This window comes from Trachymyrmex cornetzi, unplaced genomic scaffold (genome assembly GCF_001594075.2).
Source record: "Trachymyrmex cornetzi isolate Tcor2-1 unplaced genomic scaffold, Tcor1.1 scaffold92, whole genome shotgun sequence".
Lineage (NCBI taxonomy): Eukaryota > Metazoa > Arthropoda > Insecta > Hymenoptera > Formicidae > Trachymyrmex > Trachymyrmex cornetzi.
In genome coordinates, this window is record NW_017300267.1 from 28,018 (window position 1) to 49,167 (window position 21,150).

At 33.5% G+C, this 21,150-nt stretch overlaps 6 protein-coding genes across 8 annotated transcripts in view; 4 read left to right on the plus strand and 2 right to left on the minus strand.

Moving 5' to 3' along the window:
• The first annotated feature begins 1,068 nt into the window (after positions 1–1,068).
• Positions 1,069–3,567, plus strand: CCT3 (chaperonin containing TCP1 subunit 3). The gene is made up of 4 exons (XM_018520673.1): positions 1,069–1,237; positions 1,354–1,415; positions 1,783–2,920; positions 3,021–3,567. Exons 1-4 carry the CDS (start codon positions 1,201–1,203, stop codon positions 3,434–3,436), a joined length of 1,653 nt encoding a protein of 550 aa, XP_018376175.1. The 5' UTR covers positions 1,069–1,200; the 3' UTR covers positions 3,437–3,567.
• An 84-nt stretch (positions 3,568–3,651) lies between these two features.
• Cog8 (conserved oligomeric Golgi complex subunit 8) lies at positions 3,652–6,534 on the minus strand. Its single transcript, XM_018520671.1, has 10 exons — positions 6,295–6,534; positions 6,129–6,200; positions 5,907–6,031; positions 5,532–5,807; positions 5,225–5,438; positions 4,975–5,135; positions 4,619–4,894; positions 4,368–4,556; positions 4,142–4,297; positions 3,652–4,001 (listed from the first exon to the last, which is right to left on the minus strand). Exons 1-10 carry the CDS (start codon positions 6,347–6,349, stop codon positions 3,753–3,755), a joined length of 1,773 nt encoding a protein of 590 aa, XP_018376173.1. The 5' UTR covers positions 6,350–6,534; the 3' UTR covers positions 3,652–3,752.
• Positions 6,535–6,583: 49 nt separating this feature from the next.
• mRpL48 (mitochondrial ribosomal protein L48) lies at positions 6,584–7,746 on the plus strand. 2 transcript variants are annotated; one of them, XM_018520675.1, is made up of 4 exons: positions 6,584–6,866; positions 7,006–7,086; positions 7,155–7,285; positions 7,355–7,746. In XM_018520675.1, the coding sequence occupies exons 1-4, from the start codon at positions 6,843–6,845 to the stop codon at positions 7,641–7,643; spliced, it is 525 nt and encodes a 174-aa protein (XP_018376177.1). In that variant the 5' UTR covers positions 6,584–6,842; the 3' UTR covers positions 7,644–7,746. The 2 variants fall into 2 exon arrangements, with proteins under 2 accessions (XP_018376177.1, XP_018376176.1); XM_018520674.1 differs by having other exon boundaries at positions 6,585–6,866; positions 7,155–7,288; positions 7,358–7,746.
• Positions 7,747–7,933: 187 nt separating this feature from the next.
• frtz (WD repeat-containing and planar cell polarity effector protein fritz) lies at positions 7,934–14,331 on the minus strand. The gene is made up of 16 exons (XM_018520677.1): positions 14,088–14,331; positions 13,878–14,007; positions 13,617–13,794; positions 13,350–13,543; positions 13,164–13,264; positions 11,947–12,061; positions 11,602–11,811; positions 11,314–11,477; positions 11,134–11,238; positions 10,848–11,056; positions 10,620–10,743; positions 10,388–10,557; positions 10,225–10,304; positions 8,470–10,101; positions 8,255–8,384; positions 7,934–8,149 (listed from the first exon to the last, which is right to left on the minus strand). Exons 1-16 carry the CDS (start codon positions 14,168–14,170, stop codon positions 8,064–8,066), a joined length of 3,711 nt encoding a protein of 1,236 aa, XP_018376179.1. The 5' UTR covers positions 14,171–14,331; the 3' UTR covers positions 7,934–8,063.
• Positions 12,107–13,134, plus strand: LOC108769622 (protein Flattop). Its single transcript, XM_018520676.1, has 2 exons — positions 12,107–12,463; positions 12,906–13,134. Exons 1-2 carry the CDS (start codon positions 12,263–12,265, stop codon positions 13,074–13,076), a joined length of 372 nt encoding a protein of 123 aa, XP_018376178.1. The 5' UTR covers positions 12,107–12,262; the 3' UTR covers positions 13,077–13,134.
• Positions 14,332–16,429: 2,098 nt separating the features above from the next.
• The window catches only part of LOC108769530 (omega-amidase NIT2), an 8,281-nt gene continuing 3,560 nt past the window's right edge, over positions 16,430–21,150 (plus strand). The window contains exons 1-5 of one of the 2 annotated variants that reach the window (XM_018520551.1): positions 16,430–16,569; positions 16,763–17,132; positions 17,447–17,550; positions 17,698–18,002; positions 20,494–20,640. In XM_018520551.1, coding sequence (XP_018376053.1) covers positions 16,430–16,569; positions 16,763–17,132; positions 17,447–17,550; positions 17,698–18,002; positions 20,494–20,640 — 1,066 coding nt within the window. Of the gene's footprint in view, positions 16,570–16,762; positions 17,133–17,446; positions 17,551–17,697; positions 18,003–19,896; positions 20,004–20,493; positions 20,641–21,150 lie in introns of those variants that run through there. The other variant, XM_018520550.1, reaches the window with a different exon arrangement.

Consider the following 21,150-nt stretch of genomic DNA (forward strand, 5'->3'; position numbering starts at 1 on the left):
AAGGCCCGTCTACAATACATGGCGTAAGAAGTAAGAGTAAAAAATTGACCAATCAAGGCCCGTCTACAATACACGGAGTAAGGAGTAAGAGTAAGAAATTGACTAATCACAGTCGATTATTCTTCTCACATTCGACTGTGATTGGTCAATTTCTTAGGCCGGTATTCATAGTCGGTTCTTATTTTAAGACCGTCTTAAGTAATGTCTTAAGTCGCTAATGCGGTCTTCTGATTGGTTCATGACATCTTAAGACTGTACTTAAGACGGTCTTAAATATAAGATCCGACTATGAATACCGGCCTTACTCTTACTTCTTACTCCGTCTATTGTAGACGGGCCTTCAGCTTAAGCAGTAAGCGAATCGACCAATCACAATAGAGACCGTAAGACCATACGTAAGCAATAGCGAATCCAACAAGTTGGTTTCGTTAGCCCGGATCCTCATACGGGCAACAGCGCTTTGACACACAGCGCTAATTGGTGAAAAGCCGATTGTGGGGGTAAAATTTACCCCCATCACTCGTTTTTCGCCAATCAGCGTTTGGTGTCAAAGCGCTGTTGTCCGTATGAGGATCCGGGCTTACTGCTTAAATCTTACGTCTTAATTTTTTTATGTGCCATGGGCTTAACCCCGGATCTACAATAGGGTTTTAAGCCTTAAGCCATAAGAAATGGGCGAATCACAGTCGCTTATTCTTCTCGGATTCGACTGTAATTGGTCAGTTTCGTACGGCATAAGGCATAAAACACCTATTGTAGATCCGGGGTTAATCATCAGTTACCATCTGCTGCAGAGGTACGTTATAGGATGCGGTCCACTTGGCGCTACAAACGCTTCGGAAGATTTGACTGATCAATCAGAAAAAAGAATTTCATTGATTGACCAATCAAAAAATGCTTCAAAACATTTGTTGCATCAAGTGGACCGTAGCCATTGCATTGTACCATTCACTTTCGACTTTTTTATCGGTACAGCATACTCAAAATTGCAACTCTAGCAAACGTTTGTTATTCATGTTTGGAACTTTGCGTTTCTTGTCTTGATAGTTGTAGCTCTCTCATAGCTTCACGTTTTTAGCCTTTGGATAGTAATTAACCGTCGTCAGCGTTTCTCGTCCTTTTCAGTCCTTTTCAGGAAAAGTTTATATTGTACACCGATCGTTGTAGTGATAAAGAAAAAAATAATAAAGGAAAAATATAATGTTTGGACCGGGTTCGGCACCAATTGTAGTTCTCAGTAAGTTCAAGTCGATCTTTCGTGTTTGTCGTTTGTTTAGGAATAATTCAACAATTCGCGTGTATCTGTCGCTTTTCTAACCAACCTAACCATGTCGAACATTTTAATTATTGCAGGCCAGAACACGAAACGCGACACCGGTAGAAAAGTACAGAGAGAGAATATTCAGGCGGGCAAGGTGAGAGCGTATGTCTAATAATCTGTGTGTGTGTGAGTGTGTGTGTGTGAGCAATGTATCGCATTCCTTATAAGGCATTCCTCACAATTTTCGCGAGGTACACGCCCACGTGTGACTTTCCGAAGAGTCACAAAGATTCTAAATCAGTTTGAGTATTGTCTACTCACATTGATTTTCATATCGCATATCAACTTAAATATGATAACTTATAAACAATGCAAGTTAATTCGATAAAACAAAATTATTATTTTCTATGAGCAATCTATAAATATATAGATATAATATAATTGAATTGGCATGACTTTCAAGTATATTGGATCAATGTCAAAAATTTAAAACAAATTTTTCTTGTTTTTTGTATATATAGGCAATTGCCGACGTCATCAGAACATGTTTAGGTCCTCAAGCCATGTTAAAGATGTTGATGGATCCAATGGGTGGCATTGTAATGACAAATGATGGAAATGCGATTTTGCGTGAGATCACTGTGCAGCATCCTGCTGGAAAGTCCATGATAGAAATTGCCAGGACTCAGGATGAAGAGGTAGGGGATGGTACCACTTCGGTGATTGTCCTGTCAGGCGAAATCTTGGCTACTGCCGAACCATTCTTGGAACAGAACATGCATCCTACTGTTATCATAAGGGCATATCGTCAGGCTTTGGAAGATATGGTCACGATTCTCAATGAACAAGTCAGCATCGATTTAGATTGCAGCGACAAAAGTAAACTGGTCCAAGTGATAAACTCCTGTACAGGTACTAAATTTATCAGACGTTGGTCTGAATTGGCCTGTCAAATTGCTTTGGACGCTGTTCATACCGTGATGCTCGAGGAAAATGGCAGAAGAGAGATCGACATTAAACGTTACGCCAAGGTAGAAAAGATACCTGGTGGTACAATAGAGGACAGTACTGTTCTCAAGGGTGTGATGATCAATAAGGATGTGACACATCCAAAAATGAGACGTTACATCAAAGATCCGAGAATAATACTGCTGGATTGTCCATTGGAATATAAAAAGGGCGAATCTCAGACAAATATAGAGATAATGAAGGATGTTGATTTCACAAAGATTTTGGAACTAGAGGAAGAGTACGTTAAGAAAGTATGTGAGGATGTTATTTCAGTGAAACCGGATGTCGTGATAACAGAGAAAGGTATATCGGATCTTGCTCAGCATTACCTTGTGAAAGCCGGCATATCCGCGATACGCAGGCTACGAAAGAGTGACATTAACAGAATTGCTCGCGCTTGTGGTGCTACCGTCGTTAATCGCACCGAAGAACTCAAAGAAGAAGATGTTGGGACGGGTGCTGGTCTTTTTGAAATTAAGAAACTCGGTGATGATTATTTCTGTTTTATCACAGAATGCAAGGATCCTAAAGCTTGTACAATCATTCTGAGAGGCGCTAGCAAAGATATCTTGAATGAGACCGAGAGAAATTTGCAAGATGCGTTGCATGTTGCCAGAAATCTTCTTGTCGATCCAAAGCTCGTACCAGGTGTGTAAGATTAGTTATTGTTTTATGTTTTTTTATTTTAGTCAAAATGGTTTATTACACCTTTTATGTTTTGTTCCTTTTCCTTTTTTTCCTCCCATAGGTGGTGGAGCAGTGGAAATGGCAGTATCCAGGCTTTTAACAGAAAAGGCGGCAGGACTTGCAGGTGTGGAACAATGGCCATACAAGGCGATTGCACAGGCCTTGGAGATCATTCCCAGGACACTAGCGCAGAATTGTGGCGCAAATACTATCAGGACTCTAACAGCGTTGCGCGCTAAACACGCAACAGAAGGAACTACTTGGGGCATTGATGGAGAAACAGGAAAATTGGTCGACATGAAGGAACGCGGTATATGGGAACCGTTGTCTGTAAAATTACAAACATATAAAACGGCGATCGAGACTGCTATCCTGTTATTGAGAATAGACGACATTGTTTCTGGAAGTAAAAAGAAGAAGAATGAGAATGAAACCGGGCAGCCAAGTCAAGTTACGGAGGAGTGTATGAAAGAATAAATATTTTCGATATCTATTGAAGCCTAATTGCTTTGTATTTACTTTAAGATTCAATTATTTTTCACTTTCGCTGTTTGTCAAATTTTTATCTCCTCTGTATGCATTTTCAAAAAATAAAGACAAGCGCACGCCCTGATAATCGTAAAAATCTTTTTATTTACGTACCTTGAAATATATACATATATGTATATAGAATAGTAAGCAATAGTGTCCAACTTTATATAATTAAATACTTCAAGTTTCTTTACACATCAAGTATATTATACAATATATTCTTTACATCGCTCAAATTTTGCGAACTTTGCATATCACACTTTTATATCGTTCCTTGATGAGTAATTTCGTTTTCTTTTGATTTTTCTGTTTCTATCACTGTAGTCTTCCTCAAGTTTGAATCTATCGTTCCTATTGGTAGAGACGTTACGATGGAAGGATTCCTTACATTATGTGATGTTAATGGCTGTATATTAGATGTACATGATTTGGAAGCCAAACAATCTTTTCTAATAGGTAATAATACAGCCACAGGTTCTACTACAATCCGCTTATTTAAATATGTGATCTCCTGTAATTTATTTTATGTCATTACATACACACACACACACACACACACACACACACACACACACACACACACACACACACACACATATATATATATATATATCTACATCCGCCTTTTTATGCCGTTTAAGGATTCATTACCTCTTTCTGCAATACACTGACTGATACCCCTAAATGAGTTGCAATCTGGGCAGGTGGAAAAATTGCATGTATGCAATACTGTATATAAGGTATTAATTGTTCGCTTAAACATTCTGTGAACTTAATCATGTTTTCTCGTTCCGCGGCAGCAAATGCCTATAACATATAATTTGATAAAATATAGAATTTACTTGTGAATAAAAATTACATGACAATGCTAACTTACTTGCTGTTCTTGCTTGTAAAATACCAACATAGCTCTCGCCACATTATGCAACGACTCTTGTAGCAATTTTGTGCATAAAGTAGAGAGTGCCACTGGTGCACAGAGTCTCAATTCATTGAATGCAGCTATTATTCCGTTGCAGTATTCGGCCAGAGGATAAAATTCTGCCAGTTGTTCAGGCGGATTTTCCTATGAAACAGTTTACAATGGTAAATTATTGTAAACTTTAAAAGATACTATTTTATACTTACAGAATGAATACATGTCTCCGTTTTTACATCAAGTCGTTGCGTTTTATTAATCAATGTAAATGTTTCCATATCTTTTTCAAACTTTCGAGTTGTTCTACGAACGTTCTGTTCAAACCTTTCACCGATAACTCGTACAAATATATCCGACATTCGACCAGTGAAATCGACACCCACTCGACCAAATGATAATCCAAAGTATGTACACTGACCCAAAATGGTATCTATAGACGTTACGCCTGGTAAGTCTTGCTCTAGCGTAGCAAGAAATTGTGTTATCTAGAAAAAAAAAAACAAACTTTAATCACATTTCTGTTTACATTATACCTGTGTGTGCATTGCCTGTTACATAAATCTACCTTTTCCTCCAACCAATGATAAAATATCGCAGATTCATTCAATGTCAAGTCGCGACCAGGAATTACTAATTCATCATCATTAAACATAGCTTTGTACTGAGTTATTATATTGAATAAATGTATCCTGGATAATTCTATTGTTTTGACCATATGAAGATTAGCTGCAACACATGTAAAATGTAATTTTCTTATCGGTTCGATCAATTTAGCTTTCGTATTGTATTATAATTTAAATAAAAAGCCCTCTTACAATCTTCCTTCGGTATTGCATTCAGTAAGCCTTGGAGCCAGCTATCTCTCGCTTGAAGGAATTTTATACGAAGTTCTGATTCTGTAAATGCATCCATAGATCGCAACAAACCGACAAGTTGAAGACATCTCGGAAGCGGTAGATCTCCTCTCAGAGAGCCAACTACTTGTCCTACCATACCCGACCAGCTGCTTTCGATCTCTGCTACTATAGACTAAAATATTAATAAAAATAAAGCAAAAATAAAATAAAACACAAATATGATATTAAAGAAAACATGCATTACGAAAGGTTGCTAAGCTTGTACCGAGATAATAGGAATATCCCCATGCTTCATTCCTAATTGACGAGCATATTGAGATAATTCCAATGCTTCGTTATATTGGTTGCTTCTCAGACACGATTCCATTAATTGGGGCATCTCGAGAATTTCAAGTAGTTCTGCATTTCGTGTTAGCGTTAAGCTATTTAATCTTCGATGTGCATTAATATCTTTTGAAGTGTCGCAAAATGATTGGCATTTTCTTACAAATTCTGGGATCTTTTGTACAAGTTTGTCAAGACGATTTTCGGTCTCATTGAACTAAAAATGAAACAATACAATTTGTTAATCTCTTTCCACAGATCTATATATATATATATATATATATATATATATATGTACTATATTTTTTGAAATTACATGATTGAGTATCTCTCGTGAGCTTTCTGCTGTCTGAATAAAAGTTTTATAATTTGCAAAGACTAATTTCTGTGTAGTTTGAAGCACTGTATTTTTCTCATCAGACAAATGATCAGGTTCTTTACCTAAAAATTTTTCATGCAGGATAAATCTGTATCTTATTGATATAGATGTATAAAGCAAAATTTAAATAGATAAGCTGGATAATAAAGGTATTCGTACTTAGCTGATCTACATCAAAGCCTCCAAGTTTTGAGAGATACTGATAAAAATTGGGATTTTCTTTCCAAGATTCTAAAATCGTAGTTGCATAAAATGATACAAATGTACCATAATAAGCAATAATGCGTTAAAAAACAATTAATTTCCAAGTAACAATTAATCTTACCCGAGATACCTTCCGGAAATATCAGATTTATCACATTCTCCGTTTCAATATCCATGATCCTTTTAACAAATGTACAATATCGATTGTTAAAGCATTTACATTTGTGTTAATGCAAAATATTATTTTCCACCGAATTGTTGAGACAAGTGGCAGATAACATCAGCAAGGTACTTTTCTTCGATTTTAATATTCCAATAATATGTAAATATGTAATTCAGTAGCTCCTTTTATAACCTTATGTAATTATTGTAAAAGACTTTTATCGACTTAGATTATAAAAAATAATTTCTTTATATTTCGATTAAACTTTGCGCGATTATAAAAATTTTATTACGAAAGTTCTCAATGCAACGACACGTCGCAGAATCGCAAACGTCATCTTTAGCCGCTAAAGAAAGCCTGTAAGCACTAAGCACAAGCAATCAGCTGATCGACTGGAGGAAATTTACCAAAAGTCGGCGTGACAATTCGACGAGTGAATTCAATTAAATTCATGAATTAAAAATTTTCTGAAAATCATTAGTCTAATTATTTTATTGCACTTGGAAATGGCTTTAAATCTGATCAAACAGGTATATTTTTGCGATTGACTTGTATATAATCTTCATACACCGAGTAAAACAACCTGTAAAAGACATACATATACATTATTGAACATTTATCTATCTTATTACGTACAATTGAATTGTTTAACAATTGCTTTTATTCTAGATTGGACAACGTTTATTTGCAACAAAAACTTTATCGGCAAAATTTTATACTGGAAGTCTGTATGAGCCAGATTATTTAGAGGTTAGATTTAAACTTTTAGGTATTTGAAGTATACATAACACGTTTTGTTAGTTTTTCGATTTTTACAGACAGGAAAATCAAAATTTCCGCTTTTACCCACGATAAATATACAAATTAAAGGTTATGATTATCCTGTGCTCGAACGTTATCAGTCTTTCATACACAAATTAGCGGATGTCGTACAGATCGACATAGACAATGGGTAAATTTGCATTAAATTTTCTTAATTTTACTCTTCAATTTTTAATACAATCCACATTCTTCTGTTCAGCTGGCCATTACCACCTCAAGAATTCAAGATTCAGAAGTATAAAACTGGAACGACAACAATTGTATCTGAGTATTATCTCAAAATTTATGAAAGAAATATACAAATGTCAGAAGTATCATCTATAAAATGCTCAGTATTAATCAGAGCATTGGAGGCAGCTTTACCACAAGGTGTTACTTTAAATATAAACATTTATGACCCCGCACTAGAAGAGAAGCGATATGTACCAGACAAAGAATTGATTGATTTGAAATTATCACTAGATACATTAAAGAATAAAACTTAAATATATGTTGTTGCGATTAATATATTATTTGTAAGTGCAAATAATACTTGTACATATTGTTACAAAAATAGCATCTCTTTCCAAGCATGTAAATTTTTTAAGTAGTAAAAATTTGAGAAAATTATACACAAGATTTTAATGAAGAAAAGTTCTTATTAACTTTTCCATGAGAAAGTTATACAGTATATACAAAAAATTTATAAAAATAGTTCAATAAACTACTTCGCAATATTCTTATCACCAATCTTAATTCTAAATTAAAATTAGATTAAACTTGGAGGAGTCCAGGTTCCTTCTAATTATTCTTTTATTATAAATAATGTCGGACCTATTTTTTGTTTATTATTCTTCTGGCGCTATCTCCCTGTTTACGCTTGCGCATGATACATATATAATCCATATTTCTTTTAAGATATTTGTTTACAATAAACCAAAATGAACAACTTTAATCTTTGTACTGTCATCAGTCTTCTGAGGTTCTTTTATTTTTTCATCAGCATTATCTTCTGCAAAACGTCAAAAATTAATATTAGACAAAGTCGTGTTATTCACAATTGTGTTGTAAAGCTTCTTACATATACAAAACAGATGTACTAATGTAAAATGCTTACTACACAATGGTTGAAAATCTTTAAGGTAATCTTCATTACCCAGACAAAGTGGAAGACTTTCAGCTAATTCACGTTTAGGATCCGTTATACGTGTTTGTGTAGTAGATCGTTTCTGTTTGTATACTTGAGTCTGTAAGAAAAATTTTATATGTATATATATATATTTCATATATCTATATATATACACACGCACATATATCTTTAAAACTACTTACCGTGCCAGGCACTAGTATATGAGTGACAGTATCTGAAAATTTCACCTTTGGCTTTTCGTTAGAAAGAGAACTTGATATATCGGCAAACGATGGACACGTAGAGCAAATCTTTGAATTAGCTATAGACGTATTAATTACAGGCAGAGGTGGTACATTAGAAAACATTTTAGTTTCTCTATTAACGATTTGAGAAGATCTCGATAAATGTCTATTCTCAAATAATCCATGTTGTATACTGTAACTAGGATGAAAGTTTCGCGAGGAAAATTTGCTAACTGTTTGTGAAAGTTGTAAGTCTGTATCGTCGCGAGAACCCTGAAACGGTATGTAATCTAGATCGTAATTGTATCTATATGTTTTAAAAGATAGAGATGTTTTCTGATTTTCAGGTACATTAGGTGTTGTGGAATTCTGTTTTTGTAAAATGCACAACGGTATATGGGTTTTATTTGATGTAAATTTCTCCAATTCTTTAATATTTGGCAAACCTTGAGTGCTCCTAGATAAAAGATAATTTTTTCTAGGTAAATCATGAAGGCAATTAGAGAAAGAACTTATCAGAGAAGGTGGTGATGGAATAGTGATGTTTGTTTCTTTTTCTTCCATTACAGGATGTTGTAATTTAATAGCTTGATCATTGACATTGTTAAATGTGTTGGGAAATGTAATGTCGTTACTTTCAAGAGTTGTATATCCTTCAAGATTATTAAACGAAGTAGACATCAGATTGTTACAAGCATTATTCGAAAGAGGCAATTGATCTGTTGTATGAGTGTTATCGATAAGAGTTTTAGTTAATGATTTATCAGATATCTTTGAAGATTTCATGCCTCGTAACATAAAAGTTGTTTCAGAGTTATTGTTCGCTGTTAGTGCATTGACAGAGTTACTATGCGAGATAGGAGTGTTAGCGATTCGAGTACCGAATGACGTTGACATAACATTATTGTCAATGACGTTTAAGCAACTCGTCAAATAATTATTAGAATGAATGTCTTCCGATTCATATATTGGCTTATTGAAAGGAGTAGAGATAAAGCTATCGTCTTGCGCGCAAGTCGTTATTACGTTAGTAGTGGAACTACTAAAAGAATATGATATTTCATTAAGTAACGATTGCTCGTACGATCTCTCGTCAAAATTATTGCTAGACTGATCATTCACTATTGCGTCTGATTCATTGAAAGAAATACTGCCGAATGACGTAGTCATCAAGTCGTCTGATGTATTGTTAAATACTTGAGAACTATTAATGACATTTGCCGCGCTAATCGGTGTAAAATTTGAGTGTGTACTGTATAATGATTTATTAAAAGAAGTTGATGATAAAAATGGACTCGAAATGTGCGAAGAATGATTAAACGAAGTTGTTAAAACGTTATTAGAAGTGTCAAAGGACGAAGGTATTAAGATGTAGTCAGTCTTAATAGTGGACGGAATATTATTATATGAGGCGCAAAGAGTGTTCTTTGTGGTATGATGAGGATGGACAACTGGTAAGGGTGGGATTTGATTTGAACTGGAAGCTTTTCTGTAACGATACTTTCGCGATCGCTTTAGATTAAGTCGTTTCTCTTTTTGAGAATCTTCACTCTCTTCACTATATGTTGCTTCTATCTGCTCTTCCTCTTCCTCCTGCTGCTCCTGCTCCTCCTCCTTCTCCTCTTCTTCCTCTTCCTCCTCTTGCTCCTCATTCTCTTCCTCCTTCTCCTCCTCTTCCTCTTCCTCCTCCTCTTCTTCCTCCTCTACTTCCACGTTCTTCTCCTCTTCCTCCTCTTCCTTCTCATTGCTTGAATCGGAACATATAGAACATGATGTTCTTGAACATGTGGAATCTATAAAAATTTATTTATTTAAATAGATACAAGGTGTATTAAAATCTTTAGAAGTCCTTCTCCAAAGATTTGTCAATTCTTACGTGAACCACTGCAACTGTTCGATCTGCTTAGAATACTCTCAGCTTTCTCTTTGGCTGCAGTTGCCAGTTCCATGTCATTTAAAACTGTAGCGTAGAAATGTATGTCCATAAAAAGATCGTGATCATTTAGATCAATAGCTAGTCGAAAAGCCTTCTCAAACATCTTATACCTACAAAGATCATAATGATTAGAGTAAATTAAATTTTAAATTTACATCAGATAATGTTCTACCTTAATAAATGATGAAAAAATCTCCTCGTCAAATCTCTTACTTCGTCCCCATATTCTTCTTCGACAGTTTGGCTTATTGGTTTAATAGGTATGTGGAAACTGCCTAACGCATTCTGTATCAGACCTATTGGATCAGATTAATAAATTAGAATAAGATTATTTTTTAAAATCATTACTAAGTAATCTCTTAATTAAATATCAGATTAAAAAAACAAAATTTTAATTTACCTTCGCGTTCCGTTGTTAACGGTAACTTAAATAAATAGTTTAAGATTTGATTAAGCGAATGCATGCAAATACGTGGATGCGTATCCCAATTCATCGATAACAGCAAGGAAGTCGCTTGTTCTGCTCGAGACTCTGACAAATACCTTCTGACTAATTTATCCCCGGAGAGAGTATCGCCTTCAATCATTTTAATAACTCCAATCGGTCCTCTGAAAATACAGAATAAATTGTCACGTACCAATCGATATCGAACATGTTGCTTGATAAAAGAAAAGGTAATCCTTACCGTTCGAAAAGTAATAAGAATAAAGAATTGCCATTGTTGTAATAATGTATCTGATTTGAATCACTTTTCCTGTTCCATTCCATATGCAGCAAAGCATGCTGATTCCTGTGTTGTGTATTATTATTTTATTAATCCAATTTATGGCCATGTCTTATCGACTAATTATTTCATTGTTCGTACTTAAAATATGATGATAAGTCGAGAATATTTGCTGGCATTGCCTCGTCACTTAATGTTTGGCTTTTGATACATATTAAAGTAATATCAAAATACTGAAACTGGCCTCTATCATTACCTACCACAAATATTATACCATCGCTGTGCCAAGCGGCTAAAGTAGGTATCTTAAGGAAAAGAAATGAAGAAAATCACATATAAATCCTTTCAAAATGCATCTTTCCATAATACTTATATATCGTTATACATATATAAAAAGTTATTGTATATTTATATATTACTAAAACTTACAAAAGCTGCTTTTACACTGATGCTTGTCGATTTGATCTGATCGTACATCATAATGGTACCATCAATGCAACATAAAAGTAATAGGTCCTGATTAGGTGAAAATCTCACACAACTTGTATGCGTTGGCAATGGTACGGAAATCACAGCAATCCTTTTTAATTTATTTTGCCGAGAGACTTCATATGTACGCCATTCTACAGTAACTTCTCCCTATATATTACGATATCCAAATTTACAAACATAACTTATTTCTTCCTTTTGATACAAAATTTAATTAATATATGAAACCATATTTAATATATTAAATAAATTTGCATTAAATACAGAAGTATAAGATGTAATTACCTTCCGTGAAACTTTTTGTTCTACAGAATGAATAATATTGTCATCGTATGCATCAAATGTAATACACAAGGGATCAAATTCAGTACGTATGTAACATAACAATTCTAATTTTGTTCTGAAAATATAAATGATCAAATCCTTTCATTTTTATGTACATACAGGAATGTCAGGGACTGTACAAGTGTTTGTAATTGATTTACATAGCAACGAGCATAGTAACACGTAACTAACCATGCTTGATAGAAAGAATTGTAGTAGCAAACACAAGTACAATTAAAATTCATACGTATTAAAATTATAAAATCACGAGAATTATATGAAAATGTCTCAGCATTGGCATGGCCATTGGACAGAAGATGCATTTGCTCCAAAAAGATTACGAAATTGGGAAGTTCCTAAATGGTATCCTAGTTGGCCAGACAGACATTGTGTCACTACGAAATTTATTGTGGATAATAATGGACGTATATTAAACAATGCCAAAAGAGTTGGACAATCGCCATGGGGAACATTTAAAGTTTGTATAAATTAATGTTACGTTAACACAGGTTGTCTAAAAAGAAACCAAACTTTTGTTCTAGAAATAGTACTAGTCGTACCATTAAGTTATAACAGGCAAAATTCAATATTTTGAACATTATATTATTGATCATGCACAATAGCATTTGTTCTCTTAAGTCTCATGGAAGTTCTGCATAAAAGTAAAGGAAACTTTTACCGAAACATTTAAGTGACTAAAACAAAAAACTCAAATATCTCGGTAAAAGTTTTCTTTAGTTTCATGCCAAACTTAATGTAAGTTTGGTTTCTTAGTTTCTTTTTAGACAACCTGTACGTAGTATAAAAGTTTAAGAATCTAAATTATTTTAAATTAAATCAATATTATCACAAGTTTCTCTCTCAAAATTTATACAATATTCAAAAATTATAATACAAAAATATCATATTGTAAAAAAAAGGGCACATGGGATTTGCCAAAGAAAATTACTGCAAGCATTGCTAAAGAATTATCAATATCGCCTCAATATAAAAAAGATTTATGGGAACAGCACAAGAAGAAACATGAGAATTTATGCAAAAGGGTAAAACACGTAAACAAGAACGGGAATAAAGAAATCAACAAACTATAAAAAGATAAGTTAAAACGAACAAAAATACATATATACATGCAAAGAATGTCACATAAAAGAAGTCACATAGTTGTGTTGATCTCATACCCTGTGAGCTGAAAGAGATGCATGTTTGCTCGATGATATTGTTTCATAGCAGGACTCCAAGGATAAACTTCGTTCATTGTAGATTTTCGCCAAATTAATATCTGTAAAGACAAATTATTTCTTATAGATTAACTATAATATTTTCTACTTGGTTTTAAAAAAAAAAACTGTCTAGAAGCAATTTACCAAATTAGCAGACTTGTTTACTTCAATCTTCTTATCCAATCTGCGTCCATTAGGTTTAAATAAGTCAGTTGTGATTAATTTAGGTTCTAACTTACTTATCTTATCAAAAATGTGCGTTTTAGATTTTGTAAAATATACCAGAGTCACTAGATTATCATTGTATGTACAAACCAAATGACTTTTGGTAATAATTACTGTAAATAAAGCAAAATATTATCTTTTGTGCATAATATAAATAGTTTCTGGTGAAAAATAATAGGCAATTACCATCAGATATATGTTCAGATAACTTTCCTACAAGATATTTGTCGAAATTGATTTCTAGTACATCACCACTGAAGAGACAAACTTGTATTTGTACCAATAAGCCATTGCTAAGCATTAATTGTGTAACAGAATCATCATACCATTGAGAATAAATTACAGAATTATCTCTGAGCTGACCCTAGGTATGATAATAGCAATTCTATATAATATATGCTCTTTACATAATTCGATCAGGAAAGATAAAATAATGATTTATTATACCTCTAAGTATTTAATAGAATGTTTTAATTTATTTCCCTTTTTGTTTTCTGGGATGTAAGTCATTCCACGCTCTTGACAATATGATCTTTTGCCTTCTTCATACGTGCCATCAATACGTTTATCGTGATATCTAAAAAAAAAATCAAGAGCAAATAAATTGCTGTAATAGCAATAGGAATCTGAAAATGAATTATATGATGTTGTTTTTACTTAAATGCACCAAAATCGGTGACCTCTATGTTTACATTGTCATCAAAAGTCCAAAAGTTTACTTCTCCCGTTAACGCAAACATTATAAAATGTACTAATATTAAATGTACAAAATATCATGGAGAATATCACGCAAAGCACTCAAATTTGTATGCAAATAATAACAATTACGAAAAGTCACATTCGCACGACTCCAAGAAAATTCACAGTCTATCTACTTCTATCTATAATCGGCATCATTAATGTCCTTCACTTCCGGTTTAAGGCCGGAACACAGATCTTGATTATCATTGGACGCATTCAGCGTAAATGGGTGCATTCAGTACTACGATCGCTCACTGAGCACTCAGTGAGCTCTTGTATCTGTTTGGTCTATATTTTTAGATCTAACGGAATATGCCAATCAGAACCAAGAGCTCACTGAGCGCTCGGTGAGCGGGTGTACTAAATGCACCTAATGGCTGTGTTCAGCGAACTCAACAGTTGAGTGAGCGCTCGCTGTTATTGATGTATTCTTTTAGATCACTCAATCAGCATTTTAGATTTGAAAGAATACATCGATAGCAACGAGCGCTCACTCAACTGTTAAGTCCGCTGAACGCAGCCATTAATTGAGGGAATGCTCGCTGTTATCGGTGTATTCTTTTAGCTCTTCCAATCAGAATTTTAAATCTAAAAGAATATAGGTGCCGTCACATGCGGCGTAACCTGCGGAAGCGTAACCTGCGTATTCTAGTAATTTACTAGAATACGTTATTTTTTATTTACTAGAATACACCATTCTGAAAGCCCGCATTCACATTGAGCGTATATCGCGGAAGATTAGAGAAATGCGGAACTAATGCAACCAATTGCTGATTAGAATTTCTGTACACTCTAACAGAAATGCTAAATGAATTTACGATTGGTTTTCGTAACCTACGCATCTCGAAAAGTACGCCTCGTGGGGAACCGGTACCTTTCCATCGCGTATATATGAGCGGATGATCGAATAAATTATTAAAATCGGAAAATTTTGTGAAACCACTCTTAGGCTTATTCGACGCGTTTTTGCATGAAACAAAAGAATCTAGCAAAAAAACGTCGTTCTGCCTTGTAATCTGAGATATTAAGTGTTAAAGTTGATGACTATTGAGGTTAGGAAATCTGTTGCAGAGGCAAAATGAGGTCTATAATTGTATTGTTCCACATGGGTTTCGACTTTTCACGCGACGCAAAGGGGCGCACGACTTTTATAATTGTACTGTTGCAAAATCGAAATCCTTGTGCATTTTTTCAGACAGAATAGAAATGATATGATTGGTCGGCGCAAGTTACGCTTATGCAAGTTACGCTGCATGTGACGGCACCGTCGGCACCCTCAATTGTTGCGGAGCGGATCCGTGAGCGCTCGCTGCTATTGGTGTATTCTTTCAGATCAACCAATCAACATTCCAACGATACGAAGCAAAATCCATCGGAATCCTGTTTTTTGATTGGTTGCAGAGCGTCGAACGACGCACATCAGGGCTGCGTTCAGAAACATCACCCGAGTACCCCCGCGTATCGTATTATCTTTGTTGTTCACTCAGGCCGTGGTCCGAATCATGCTGACAACGCTCATGAGCATTGTTTGTCTTCGTTTAACATTTGACAAACAACAAGGATGAAATGATTTTTAAGCGTTGTGAGCATGTATCGGACCGCGGCCTCAGTATTAAACAAGGATAAGATAATATACGGAGACACCCGGATGATATTTTTGAACGCAGCCCAGATGCAGTGTGAATCTAGCAACAGACTAGTAAAAGAATCCATTCAAAGTGAACGAAATATCTCTGAACAGTACAGTTGAGTACAGTTTCGTTCATTTTTTCGTGGCATTTCGGTCAGTAAAAGGATCCGTTCAAAGTGAACGGAACGTTCATGAATGACACATCTCTAGTGGCAATACTGGCATACTGCCCTAACTGCTCGCATCGCATCGCAACTCGCAACTCGCAAGGCTTCAAGGTACTGACAAGACCTCGAATATAACCTCAAATTAAGAATTTATACAAAAATCGAAGTGAGGTCTCTGCTCCCCGAGGAGGCTACTCATTGGATTGAAAGATCCGTTATTTCTGCATGGTACTGTGACTCTATGCTTGAGTCGGAAAACCAATCAAGGGGAAGCCAGAAGAAGAACTCGCAAGGCGTTTATGCGTGTGGGAGTTATAAAAGAAAGAAGTGTATTTTTCTGTATTTTGTTATTGCAAGTGAAAATATTAACTTACTGTGTGCGATGACAGAAGATATATCTAAATGAAAAAAACTTATGAGATTATATAAATTATAAGAAAATAGCTGAAGAAAGTAAAAAAATGGCTGAAGAAAGTAAAAAAATTTCTTTTGGTTTTGCAAAATCTGTAAAAAAGACAATTTTGGGCAAACAAAAGTTACACCAGGAGAAAAAAGTGGATTATATCGAATGTCTAGACGATAAGGCGATTAAAGTAATCGGGTAAGTTGAGAAAAAATTGTTCATTGCAACAAAATGATAGGCGTCTTTAACCTCGATCTTTATCTAACCTTAATTATTAGTCTTTAATACTTGAAATGGCAACTGTAATGTTTGCTTTTATTTATTCTAATTTTTTATGTTGTAGCATTTATTTTCATAATTAGACAGTTATTATACAAATATATTTGTTTAGGAAGGAAGAGAAAAAAGATGAACTTGTCATTATTCCACTACTGGAATCTAATACCTGGCATGACAGAATCATTAACAAAATAGATGCTTCAAAATCAAAAACAAGTAATGATGATATGCAAAAAGTCAAGATCAAAGAAGAGTCGCAACAAATATCTAATGGTGATTTAACATCAATTGATAGAAGCGTTTCTCTCTCTAATATACAAATAAAAACAGATTCATCTATTGAAAGTAAAATTCTTACTTTGGATGAGCAGGCAGTTAAAGAAATTATAGAAGACCTCAATGCAACAGACAAAAATAAAGATGATTTGTGTGATATAACGTTATCTTTAGTTAAGAGACAGAATTTAGAAGGTGCAGAAGAAGTGAGTACTTCTTTATGATTATTAATAACATATAATGTATATTCATATTTTAAGTTGATATATAGAAATAAACTAATATAAAAATATGAGATTATATAAATATACATATTTTTAATTATATAAAATTGAAATAAAAATAAACAAAATGAGCTAAACATAAAATAAACTAGAAATTGTATAAATTCACAAAAAATAGGTATGAAGAATCGCCTTATATAAATATAGCATGTCACACTCATGTGTATTTAATCTCATCGATCAATTTTCACATAATATTATACAAAAATATTTTATGTATTTTCTTTTCTATATAGAGTACATTAGAAGATTACGAAAAGATTCCGCTAAATGTCTTTGGTTCAGCTATGTTACGAGGTATGGGGTGGAAACCTGGTGAAGGAATTGGTAAAAATCCAAAGTAAGAACTTTTTTTTTAGATTGAGCATGAGTGGATGTTGCGTTTCTTTATTTCAGCATATATTTTCAGATATAGGTTGTACTCGTTTTTTTTTTCTATATTTTTATAGTTTTTATTTTTACATTTTATATGTTATGTACTTGGCAGGCTTGTAATACCCATCGTGCCTGAATTAAGGCCCATAGGGATGGGACTTGGTGCAGACAAAAAAGCATTGCAAAAACAGGATGGAAAGACTCAAAAAGAGGAGGAAGAGTTACGGATACAAAAAGGAAGTTTTATAAAAATCATTGCTGGCAAGCGGTCCAATGCATATGGTCAAATAGAAGGCTTTGATGATGCAGGGAGATTAATCGTTAAGATGGCACTAAATGGAAATACCATTTCTGTGAATGAATGCATAGTTCAAGTAGTAACAAAGCCGGAATACTCGAAAAATTCTAAAGTTCTAAGTTAGTAAATAAAGCAAGTTATCTCTTAAGGAACTTTTAAAATATCTGTAAAAGTACAAATTTTCGTAATAATATGAAATTTTACAATTTTTGTATTTGTAAACAGGTTACTAAAGTTTAAATTAATGATTGATTACAATTTGGAGTTGTAAGATTTTAAGGATTTTAATTTCTCAGTGTATAGCTGGAACCTGTTATACATATAAGAAGATATCGATACTTAATTAATATTTAATTGTATATTTGACACTTTTTAAAAGTTCCTGCTATTTATAATTCACTCACTTGTATGAAATTATTGCAGTTTTAGTCTTTAGTATTCGACGAAATTAATTTCAGATGCTGCTAAATATGAAGAACATAAGAAAAAGGAAGGTGTAAATAAACGAAAATCTGCATCATTGGAAAATTTAAGCGACAATGATAACAGCGATTCAGATATACCTGATAGGAAAAGAAAGCACAAAGAAAACGATCGTGAATACAAATCGAAGAAATCAAGTAAAAAATCAGAAATCCATCGAAGAGATTTATCCGATAGCGAGAATAGTAGTGATACACATAGCAATAGAAAGAAAAGAAATAAAACTCGAAAGCGCTCCAGTAGTAGCGATAGGACTAAAAGGGTAAAGAAATCCAAGAAACACAAAGGAAGAGATAAGGAACGACTAAAGGATAAGATATCAGGATCTTTTGAATCTATCGATAGAAGAAAATCCAAAAAACATAGGAGGTCTCGATCATCTAGTAGACGATAACATGTGTACATAATGTTGTATAAAAATCGCAACATATAACTTATAAATATTTTAAGTTCTCTACTGACTTGTACAATTTTGTTTGTATTTCTTTTTTTTAAATAAAACTTATTTTTTCATGTGATTTAATCTTGTTCAGATAAATTTCTAATTGTACTTTTTTTTTACACATTCTTTAATTTAATTTAATGTTACATTGAAGAGGCTCGAGTAGATGTTTATTAGCAAAAAAGTTAGGCCTATGTAACATTAAAACAGTTAATAAATATCAAGTTTAATAAAATTCTACGTCAACTTTGTAAACATAAAGAATAAATTAGATAGAATACAGAAAAAAGAAAGTTGATTTTAAATTTAAAAGATTTACATTTAATGGAAAAAAAATAAAGGTTACGTTTACACGAATATTCCTATTCGGATTTAATAACATCCATAGTTATAAAACTGACCAGTCATAGCTATCCTTTGAAAAATGGAATGGCTCTAATTGACCAGTTTCTCAACTACGGATTATTATTAAACTCAATTAAGAGTATCCGTGTAAATGTAGTCAATAAAGATTGAGAAAAAAATTTACGTGTAAAGTATAAATTGAAGTGATTTGTATAATTTAACGGATATTGACAATTCAAATTAAAAAATTTGGGATCGATTATGGACTCCTCAATTTAACGGATATTTACAAGTAACAAATCCTATCCTCATTACATTAATAATATGGTTTATAAGTTTACATCGTGCACTTTTAATACGCGTACTAACTAGTAACTTTTTATTAAATTATCTTAATATCGACGATGCGTGTAAACGTATACACGATATGGCTATTTCATTAATCATTTAAATTCTAGATGCATATTGTACGAGCTTTTAAATGTATTATCGAAATTAAGATAATTTAGTAGAAAATTACTAGGTATCAGTTAGTAGGCGTACATTAAACGCTCGGTGTAAAAGGGATCAATTACTCATCACAATGTAATCTTCTCAAATACCGTGAAATTACATTAAATCCGTTTTTTCCCTCACTCCCCCCTCTCCCTCTTTTCTTATTTACCGCGTCACATACATATAAAAATAAATTTAATGAAATGTATATAAGGAAAGATCTTGTTTTTTTTTATTAGATAGATAATACTTGCGGTTTTTTCCTTACGTCATCGAAATAAACAGAAGGAAACTTAACCTATTATGTTACGGGCAAGTGTCGCGCTGTGCCGAATAAGAATAAGAACAATGACTAGTACGTGTGTGATTATTCTCTCTTTACGGCATGCGAAATTTGAAATCGTGCATTTAACATAAAAAAAATATAAGAAATCAGAAAACGCGCAAAATTCTTTTGCTATATATTGTTACCAAGTAGTCTTTGAAATGAGCAAGAAGTTCGAGCGATCTCAGCGATCGTGTTCACTTTATTCACTGTCCCTGGTGTAGTATGTATAGTAATATTCTGTAAAGGAGCGCATATTACGCTGTTATCCTTGTTTAACAGTCGATGAATAAGAATTAGGCTAGTCATGCGAAGAATACATGATGCGCATCATGCGTTTTACGGAACGTATATGTATATACATATCAATACATATAATACTGATCCGAACTCCGATTGATATTTTAAATCAAATGGCACTGCAATGCGATAATATATCTTATGGCAGGCTCGAAAAATGTTGACGATATGTAACAGTGTCTCGATTAACTCGATCTAGCCTTGTTTATTAAACTTTCAGCCTTGCGTCTGGCGTTGGTGCAGCTGTTCGTTGGTGATGACAAGGCAACAAACGTCTCGCGAGCCGTTTCTTTCATCGAGCGCGCGAAACAAGAGCGAGCCGACATCGTGACACTGCCTGAGTGTTTCAACTCGCCATATGGAACATGTAAATGAAAGGAGCACGATACCTTTTTTAAATTACTTGCATAAATGTTTTTTTTTTAATTACGGTGTTATCATAAATAATGAATATCTCGAGTAAACGTTGTTAGGTTCACGAAAAAAAGCTAGGTTTTTAAAATTAAAATTTAGAACAAAACTCTGATTGGCTACTACACAAGTATGCATCTGCATGCGAGAAATACAAAAAATCAAAAATATAACAAGAGGAAAAGATCATGTTACTTTTAACATAGATGTTTTTATATATATATATAACAATAAGTATTCAATGCATATCTTGCAAATATCTGCGAATTATCAAGTCTATTATTTAATATACATCTTAAATTAATAATATAGATAATATATATAAATCTATATACAATATTTTTATACATATGACGTGCGAGATATTTTTTATACTTCTACTTACAAAATTTCTCTGTGTCAGAAGTAGAAAAGTACGAAAGAAAAGTATGAAAATAAAATCGATCTATACAGGGTGGGGAAAAAG